Source organism: Citrus sinensis, chromosome 6 (genome assembly GCF_022201045.2).
Source record: "Citrus sinensis cultivar Valencia sweet orange chromosome 6, DVS_A1.0, whole genome shotgun sequence".
Lineage (NCBI taxonomy): Eukaryota > Viridiplantae > Streptophyta > Magnoliopsida > Sapindales > Rutaceae > Citrus > Citrus sinensis.
This window is the reverse complement of record NC_068561.1, coordinates 22,828,485-22,838,909: the sequence shown is the minus strand read 5'-3', so window position 1 is coordinate 22,838,909 and position 10,425 is coordinate 22,828,485. Positions and strand designations below refer to the sequence as shown.

The 10,425-nt window shown below is 33.5% G+C and overlaps 1 protein-coding gene across 2 annotated transcripts; it reads right to left on the bottom strand.

Annotated features, from left to right (window-relative positions):
• Positions 1-3,972: 3,972 nt before the first annotated feature.
• LOC102617503 (protein trichome birefringence-like 33) lies at positions 3,973-7,472 on the bottom strand. 2 transcript variants are annotated; one of them, XM_052442943.1, is made up of 6 exons: positions 7,041-7,472; positions 6,567-6,783; positions 5,174-5,345; positions 4,866-5,065; positions 4,595-4,753; positions 3,973-4,457 (listed from the first exon to the last, which is right to left on the bottom strand). In XM_052442943.1, exons 1-6 carry the CDS (start codon positions 7,309-7,311, stop codon positions 4,118-4,120), a joined length of 1,359 nt encoding a protein of 452 aa, XP_052298903.1. In that variant the 5' UTR covers positions 7,312-7,472; the 3' UTR covers positions 3,973-4,117. The 2 variants fall into 2 exon arrangements, with proteins under 2 accessions (XP_052298903.1, XP_006482087.1); XM_006482024.4 differs by having other exon boundaries at positions 7,047-7,471.
• Positions 7,473-10,425: the final 2,953 nt, after the last annotated feature.

Sequence of the window (10,425 nt, the reverse complement as noted above, 5' to 3'; positions counted from 1 at the left end):
AGAGGAACTCTGTGTTGGACGACACGTGGCACGTGGGATTATTTATGTTTGGTTAATTGACGTTTTTGGCCTTACGTTATTGGACGAATAACTTAAACATACCATAATTACTTGAGTTAGATATTTTTTTGGATGCATTACGTGGATTTTATTTAACATATCTTTACTTAGTCAGCATTATCTTGATTTCCTAATATGATTTAGCCTTTAAATAAACTTTTTAAGAGTTGTAGGATCCTTATTTTGGTTGGTTTTGCCCTGTTGTGATAGGAATGGCAATTTTTTGGAACCAGTGTGGGGTGATTATCTTGGGAGATAATTAATATTCGAGCTGTTAATTGTGTGAATACAATTAAATTACAGATTAAGGTATGGATGAAAAAGTCATTATTGTATTTATATAATAATTCTCTATTTTTATATAGTTAAATTTATAAAAAAAAAATTATATTATATAAATATTTATACTTATTGATATTCGTACAGATAACTTGAATTTTGAAAAAACTGTTGCTTACAATTGGAGCGGTACAAAATAAATTAACTTATATAATTATTTTAAATGACAAAGTCAAATGTTATTCTCATTCAATTAATATGTTCAATCTCTCTATAGACATTGCTCTTTTTTTGCTTTTCTTATATGCATAAAATGTTTACTTAACATTAATGTAAATTAAAGTCCCTACTTAAAATTATTCATATAAGCGGAAATTAAGCCTACAATAAAAATTTAAACCTTCATCCTTGATGTTGAAAGGAATAAAACGGATCACTTAACTCATTTGGCTAATTGCGATCTCATACTCAACTGAATATTCATATAAAAAATTAAATATCTAATTAACTCTAATGCAATTTACTAATATTCATAAAAAAAAAAATCAAAATCAAAATCAATTCGATCCGGTCTCGATCTGACGATCTGACTCAACCACCCAAGCCACTAATGGTTCGCAACATTTGTTTAATTTAATAAGTCAAGCATTACGTAGTATGCAATACCATTATCAATTTATCCCATCATTGACAATTTGACCTTACCGTTTAATGCTAGTGCTCCACTAACATCTGAGTCTTGGGATTTTTCTTGGCTTTTTTTTTTTTAAGCTCTAAATCTTTAATCCCATGATCATGTTGTATTTAAGAAGAAACTATAAGAAGTCCAAAATTTAACTTTTATATTTTAAAAGTCAAAATATCGACTTTTCTCTCTTTTTTTTTAAATTTCCTTTTTTTACAAGTTCGTTTAAAAAAAAAAATTATAAAGTCATTTGCTATTCCACCACAACCATTTCATAATGTTTATGTAATATTCTTATTAGATAAAAACGTGTCTCTTGAATATATATAAACAAATAAATAAAAAAGTGATACCCAAAAAAAAAAAAAAGATTTTGCACCTATTCTAATAATCTAGCAATGTCTAATATGATATAATAAAAAATAAAAAATTAGGCACTAGTAAATATATTGATTGAAAATTTTTGTATTGATAAAATAAGTCTTTTTGTTTGAATTTCACTCTACGCCCCATATTTGATGACGATCAAAGTAAAGTAGAAAACAATAAAAATCAATAATCGGCACGGGATTCCTTTTTCTTTTGGGGAGTTTATCAACGTTGGCAATATTTTTAAGGGAAAATATCCACCGTCCACCCATTTTTTACACATTTTTTAAAAATACACAATTCTTTTATTTTTTGGCTGGAATCCACCTAAAGTTACATTTTGTTTAACTTTTCCACTTCTATTTAAAATCCGTTAACAAAACTAACGGAAACTTAAAAAAATGACCATTTTATCCCTAAAACGAAAATTATAATTTCAGCTTAAAAATTATAAAAAATAATTAGATTAAATCTAATTATTTTTCTCATTGGTCAATAAAGAAATTAATTCCACAACCATCAAATGCGCCCACAGAAGGAGATTATAAGTATTTTTAAAAAAAGTATAAAAAATGGGTGGACGGTGGATATTTTCTCTATTTTTAAGATTAGCATTATTTCCAAAAACTATGTATTTTTATTTACAAAAAGAGACTACTGTGGATGGTACTTTTGTAGTTAGAAATACCATCGAGGGCATTATTGGAACGTTGATAGATACATTCATACATACGACGGAAACAAGGACAGGTTACATGGGGACCACACTGCGCCCACAGAAGGAGACGGACTTTTTTTGTTGGGATCAAGCTTAAAACTAGGGATGGCAATGGGGAGGGGAGGGGAGGGGACCAATCTCCCCATACCCATCCCCGATATTTTGCATATGTCCCCGTCCCCTCCCCGTCCCCGTCAGAATTACTTGAGAGAATCCCCATCCCCTCCCCGAATAATAACAGGGGATCCCCGAGGGTCCCCGGTCCCCGAATAACTAATAGTCTAATACATTATTTTTATTTTCGATTTTAAATTAATCATATTAAAATAAAAAATTCAGATAAAAATAAAGTTCAAAATATATCTTACATTAATATTGATCCATTACAAAGTCACATTCAAAATATAAATTATTAAAATAATTATAAAACAATGAAAATAATATAAGTAAAGTAACTTATAAGTGCAAATATTAATAACTGTATAATATAATCACAATGTAAAATAAACTCATATTGTTATTGTAAGCTCGTAACCAACTTTGACAGCACATTAAGGCCTCCAATGTGCTTGGATGAAGTTTGTTACGGTGTGGGCTCACAACTCTACCACCGGTGCTAAAAGCTGATTCAGAAGCAACTGTTGTAATTGGAATTGCCAAAATATCTCTAGCAATTCGAGCTAATGTAGGATACCTATTAGCATTTAATAATATAAATATTTTGATATTTATTATTTTTAACAATATTTATAATTTTGTTATTTATTTATTAGTAATTTTAAAAATAAAAATAAAATTAAAAATTAAAATGGGGAAATGGGTAGGGGATGGGGATTCCACCTCATCCCCGTCCCCTCCCCGAATAAAAAATTGGGTAAAAAATTTTCCCCGTCCCCTCCCCGAATAAAAAATTGGGTATAAAATTATCCCCATACCCTCCCCGAATGGGGAAAATCCCCGAGGGTACCCGTCCCCGTGGGGATTTTTGCCATCCCTACTTAAAACAACTCAAATCCTTCCTGTTTCTCTCACTAAATGGCCCAACAGAACTTTTTATGATTTTATCTCAAACAAGCATACCTCCATCCATCCACCGTCAGATCTACGTTTTATGATGTCATCCCTTCGGCCAACAAATTATATTTGGGACGTTATTTTTTTCTGGTATAATATTAATAATATTATTATTATCTTTACTCATTTTAGATAGTCAATCCATATATTCATTGATTGGTGATATACATGCACTAATTATCTAAATTAAGTAAGTATAATATTATTATTAATAATAAAGATAAATTTTAATATTATACTCCCCTTAAAATGATAATTTTGATTTATCTTTAAAAATGAAAACTTACCCCCATTTTTTTAAAAATAAATTTTATCATTAACACGCTCCCCGTTTTTAAAATATTTTGAAGTCCCTTGATTTCAATTTTCAGATCTAGAGAATAATTTTACTTTTCTTAACACAAAAAGAAAAAAAAAACTCTCAACACAAAAATAATCTAAAATAGAAACAATAACACAAAACTAGAAATCTTAAAATTATTAAAATAGTTTGCATTTGCTAATTATATAGAGTTATATTTACTTAATTATTATCTAGTAAGAGAAATTCAAAGTTTATTTCTTCTCATGGCACATTTGAATAAAAGGGAATATGTCTTTGTTAATTTGTTTTGTCTCTAGCTCGGGCAGTTACACATTTTAATTTAAAATGGCGAAAAGGTCCCAAAACCGCTTGTGCTTGTCAAGTAAAGTTGCAAGTTTTCAGCGCAAAAGACGACCACTACCCACAGAAATACACAAAAAAGATTTTGTGCTTTTTGCAGTAAAATTCCTCAATATAAAAAGATTGAAAAGAACATATATATAAACCATAAAGCATGCCAAACATCCAGCATCTCCCCTCGGTTTCCGACGAGGATGGAGGCAATAATAGGGCCCGATTTTAATAAAGTTAACAGCCCGGCCCGAATTCCCCATCACCCGTTTGGTTTTCAAGGATAAAATAGCTTGGTGAATAATAGTTCATTCCAAGTATCCTGAAGGCCGGGCAAACACCAATGCGTACAATCAGCATAGCTCACAGGGTTAGCTACCTGCTCTGGACTCAATGGATTCCATTGCTTCTTATAAATCGATGTGTGTGCATCCTTGCGATAACTCGAGAGCTGTGTAATGTTGAGAAATGTAATGGGGAACTTTGAGTTCCCGAACACTTCCCCTATCACCTGCATTATTCTTTTGTCGCAATCTGATCCCCAATAGTTTGGATCTTCAATTGGAGTTGTCTCATTGTAACAGTTCTTTCCCGGTTCACCTCCCCATTCTATGCTCCTATAATAGAACTTCAAAAACTTTAATTAGTCACGAGTTGGGGAACGAACTAAGAATGTGTATAATTAATAGTTAAATTATAAGTGCTTTTCTGTAGCAACAACAATTATTAGTACTTTAGAGAATTTAGTACTCACTTGGCATGAGTAGGTGACATGCTAGTAAAGAAGACTCTGGTTTTCTTTGGATCCATATTCAACTTCACCCATCTTAACATACTTTTCATCACCATTCGATAGGCATTTTCAGTTGGCATCTCCACAATTTCTTTCTTTTCATCATCGAAAGATCCTTTCCTGTAAATTAATCAAGAAACAGAACCTGAGAGCCCTTTGCTAGATTAAGAACAATAGGACTAATACAGTGCGATAATGAAGCTATGTCATATATATTTATACACAAATTTACAAGATTTTCATCTTCTGGCCGGTCATCCACCATAGATAAGTGTTGAACACTAGAATATCAGCTCCCTTCCAATGTTGTCCATGGTTATCTATCGAACCTTTCCTAACAATCCTATCGGTTATCCTATGAATCACAGCATTGTCTGCGTTTGATTTAAGGAGAAACGGTGCCCAGTAGAACTCAATTGTGGTATTGAAGTCCTGTGTTAATTAAATAAAAAACACACACACAAGCTAATAATTAATAATATGAAAACAAGCAGCAATGAGATTGTTGACATCTTAAAATGCATTGTATATAAATGTCACCTTTGCTGTGAAAACTGTTAGTGAATCGAAGGTTTCCATTGATTTGGCATTTTCAGGGATGAGCCTATGAAGAAGGCACACCATGGAAATATACTGGCCTCGATTCAATGAGTCACCAACAAACATCATCCTCTTCCCTCGAAGTGTTTCCAGCATCAATGTTGCATTAAAACTGTACAATTTAAGTAAATAATTTATATGTACAGTTTTAAGAAAATAATTTATACATATATATATATATATATATATATATATATATATAAAGATAATATTCTAGTGAAAATGCTAACATAGCTGCACTACAATCCGGATGATCCCATCAGATCACACTTTTCTTGAAAAGACTAATGCTGTTAGACAATAGACGTTGATGAATGTGTACGTGTGACTCATAAAACCAGTCAAATAATGTGAACAAATAAACACTGCTTCAAATAATAATCACTTTCTAATTAAGTTAGTTTCTATTTTTCTGCTTCCCTTTTATCTTGTTAACAAATAAATGACAACAATGGAGCGAAGATACAACTTAAAACCTTTAATTTAAAATTGGATAAAACTCAATGTAACTTAAAACCTTTTTGTTCACAATTGGATGGAACTCTCCATCAACGATTTTCTAAGTCTCCAAGCATTATCTTGTTGATAATTATCAAGTCTTATACTGAATTAAATTGGTAAAGGGAGGGGCCATTCCTCATGTGTATGCCACATCCTAATTATGCAAGGAATACATTACTCATTTTTATACATTAAAGAGTTGGAAATCGGTACTTGGGCCTATTGGTAATTAGATGACGTGGCTTTTAAGCTATCGCTACGCGGCTGCTGTCGGATAAAAGGCATGCATGTCAAGCAAAAGCTTAGCTGTACGGTAAATAATAATTTATTTGTTAATTTATATATTTAACAACTATAACATAATGAACGAAGTAAAAATAAAAAAAAAAAAAGCAAACGGCTGGGTTGTGCAGCACCAAACACCCGTGCAGCCCACCAGTTCGGAATCTAAGCCAAACGGGCCCTTAGTTAGGTTAGGGCGTAGTCCAATTATATGGGCCCAAGTGAATGCTAATCCGAAATCCAAAGCACTGAAGAAATTTTCGTCCATTAATTAATACACACGTGACCAAATCCCTTACCCCACAAGTGATTAATTAATACACACATGACCAAATCCCTTACCTCACAAGCGAGTTGCCAGTAAACTATTGAGTAATTGAGTGCTTCCCGATCGGGATCAACATGGAAATAATTTGATGCAACGAAATAATAAATGAAAACTTTACTACTGTACGGACAGAGCCCTGATCCGAGAGCCCATGAACTTTTTTACCGAAAATAAATAAATGAAAAAAAATTAAAACAAAGGTAACCACAAATATGCACGAACCTGGGAAGATCACAGCCGTGAGGCTGCCACCTCCAATGCTGATAATCTTGGTCAGGCCTGCCATGATCTTGACACGTCAACTGCGGCACTATGTAAGGACATTCAGATTCTCTGTAAAGTGGCCGAGTCAACTCGTCCTTGACCCATCTCCCACTGAACACATCACACCCTTCCTTCGTCTCCCATAAAGCAAACGCTAGCTTTGCCCTGTTCTTTTCTTAACCCAAAACAGAATACAAAACTCAGCATTGAAAATTTTGGTTTCACGGGAGTTACATTACCAACTCCGAGGACCATAATGACGAAATCATGAACTCGGATCTACCATAACTTAAAAAACGGTAGAGATGAGGAGGTCAAACATAAAATGAGCATAGAAATTGATGAGAAATTTTCGATTTACTCCCTCAATTTTTTTTTTCTTTTGGGGGAAAATTTTAAGCACAACATTAACAGCTTCACATCACTTTTTACCTTTACCTGTAGAGTTTGTATAGGAATAGGAGTTTAAACAGCTCGGACAAGTTGACTCATTAATTGTTGAGATGGGCTGGCGCAAAGGGTTGTTCTCGGAATTGCCCAGGATAAAGATGTAAACCAAATCTTCGCCGTAAAGGATGGCAGCGAAGAAGAATATGAAAGCGAAAGATAACAAGGAGAAGATATAAGCAGAAAGGCGAGATTTTCTCAAATCTAAAGAAGAAGAAGAAGAAGAAGGAGATGAAGCAGAGAAAGTTAGCCTCATCTTCTTTATATCTTGTAATTAAGTAAGCATTAGTACTACAGCAGAGCACAAAACATTGATTCTGGGAGTGTCGGTGAAATCGAGAAAATTATTTTAGTAGATGACTTTAACTTAACTTGATATATTTGTTTGAACTGTTTGACCTTTGTTCCTTAGACAAGGATCTAATAGCTAGTTTCTAAATATATATATTTTTTAAAAAATATGTTTAATGGTAATTAAACGTGTGGGGGAGACGCAACGCAACATGTGATTGAAAAATGAGAAAAGAGTAAGAATGGTTTGTTACTAGTTACAGCCGTATTGCACGTGGCAACCAGCCACATGATGTTTACATAGATGGCTCAATGCAAAGGGCACCCCACACCGGCTGCATGTGGCATTGAGGCATTCTTTGCTTGCAAGTCCCGAATCTTTGGCGAAGCATCACTGTGCTTGAAGGTCCATGGTTTTCAATCTCCGACAAAAAGATTATCTGAACTAATTAACATTGTTAACTTTCGTTTAACATTTGATGGGGATTAATGTGACTTAAATTTCTACTTGAAAGATTATTAGCCTGTTTGGAAGTGTTGTGAGGTAGCAGCCCAACTACTAAGGTATTTGGTAACATTTGTAGCTGGACTTTGACAGCTTAACAATTTTTTTTTCTCGACTTCTATTTCACAGCTATAACTTTTACTTTACAACAACTGCAGCTTAAAAGTTACAACACCTCACTTCCAAATACACCCTATATTATTATTATTATTATTATTATTAGTATTATTATTTTGGTTTTAGTTTTAGTAACTAAATGTATCTCCTTAATTTAGCCTTATAAAATAATCAACTCATTGTTCTTATTAGTTAGAAATAATTACACGAAATTAATACGGTTTGCCTATTTGTATCAAAATAAGATTCGAAATCATATCAAATTCAATTAATTATCTTCAAAATACCAATCGACCACAGCAATGTAAGAGTAAGTAAGATATAAAATACTAAAGAATATTTAAGTCATACAACGTAGATGTTATTATTCAATTTCAAATTTGAATTTTGGAGATAAAATTTTGATCAATTCAAATTTAATTGAAGAAAAGCTCTATTTCACTTGAATAAAAGAGCACACGAAGCGCAACAACAATTCATTCAACTGCCTATTTAAATTATGATGATTATCTCTATCTCTCTTTCTCTCGCTCTATATATATACATACATAAATTCTTACTAGCTTTTCTAATTACAAGCAGTTCACCACTTCACCTGCATCCCGACAGACAAATGAGAAAACCAATTATTTTTTTAATTACAATTTACTATTGATATTTTACAGTCATAAATTTAAATCAACATTACTTTTGTTAATTGCGGTCCAAATAGTCAATAATATAGAGATGAATTTTTATTTTTTATATTAACGCGCTTAGCATATGCTTGGATGCCAGAGTCCTACTTAAATGGAGCTATATTTTTTTTAACAATAGGATCTCAACATTTGAGTCATAACTTGAGTTCTATTGCTATATGTCATTCATCTATTGAATGACAGATTTTATAATTAATATAATTATTTAACCACCTCCAATAGATAAATGTCACATTAGTTGAGATTCAATTTGAGATTTAGATGTTAGGATAAGCAGCATTCCTCTTTCTTGTTTTGACAATCCCACCCACGCATCTACTCCCTCAAAGCCACCCACCAAAACAGAATGCCTCATTAAGCCTCATGCCACTGCGGATCACACGTGGCTTTTCCCCACCCAAAATGCATTTCATCAAACCCCATTTTGCACCAACTTGTTATCAGAAACTCCCTATAATTATAAGAATCCTCTGATGATGCTGCAGCTGCAAATCTTGATGACATTTTGTTCCAGAACTCACCATCTCCATATAGCTTCCTCACCAATTGGTCATCCACCCTCCTTATCGACTGCCCAAGTTCTCCCAACAAGCCACTATAATGCACTTTCTTCTCCATTGACAAATTTAACGCCGCAATTGAAAGTTGTTGTCGAAAGATTGCTTCGGCATCGGTGGATGCCTCTTCCGAAAATTCACGGCAAAAAATGCTTTGACCAGCTTTGAATAACTGGATTCTTCATCAGTTTCTCTATATGCTGCTATCACGGCACCCTAAATAATCGCCTACAAAACTTCAAAACGTTTTGCACTCCCAATCTTTTCCCTTAGAGAAGCTATTTTTGAACCACTAAATGTAAACATCTTTGTGACAGAATCTAACGACAAGAAAGGTCTTGTAAAATATTTTTTATTATTAGCTAAAACTGATAAATCTCGCGCAGGAAACATAGAGTTGCTATTGTAAATCATGTCCGTATTAATAAAGTTATGACTTGTACCGGAAGCAAGTGCGGCCCAGGTTCTAACAAAGTTGGCAGCTGTTGTTGCATCACCGATTATATGGTGAAAGCAAATAGCCATTGCCATCCCACCGCATCAAAGTAATTGACCTGGACTATTAGGTTGTGCTTAGGCCGTTCGCACTGTAACAGTTGTTGGAGATTATTTTTGTTTATGACCTCGGAACATGTCTGATAGGTCCCAGTCAGAATTAGCGGAAATAACAAGTAATTAATTTGTTCTTCTTAGGGTGAGAACTACCGCAATTGCTAATCAAATTAGATAAAAGTCTGATATCCTTTTATTGAAATATTTGAGTCTATTTATAGACAAAATTAATGAAATAAAGTAGTTAAAATCAATTAAACCACTTAGCTATAATTTCGAAGTAAATAATAATCCTAAAGGAAACATGATTAAATCTGAATTCTTCATCAATACGGCTTGATGTAGTAAGCTTTCCGTTGATTTGAAGAGTCCTTGAAGGAACGTGATGCCCACCTCATGCATGGCTTGCATGGTTACTTGCATGTGCCCATGCATTTTCGTTATTGGCTTGCTGTTGGGTTTTGCTTCTCATTTGAACTTGCGTATGTTCTTATCATCACCCCCTCCTCGAAAAGAACCCTTGTCCCCAAGGGTTAGTGAAGGAAACCGCTGATGGATCATTGTTGTGTCTTCCCTTTTTTCACTCTCAAGTTTTGTCGTTGCTGCAGATTCTTCATGTATGTTCTCTTCGTCTTCGGCTTCAAGGATTA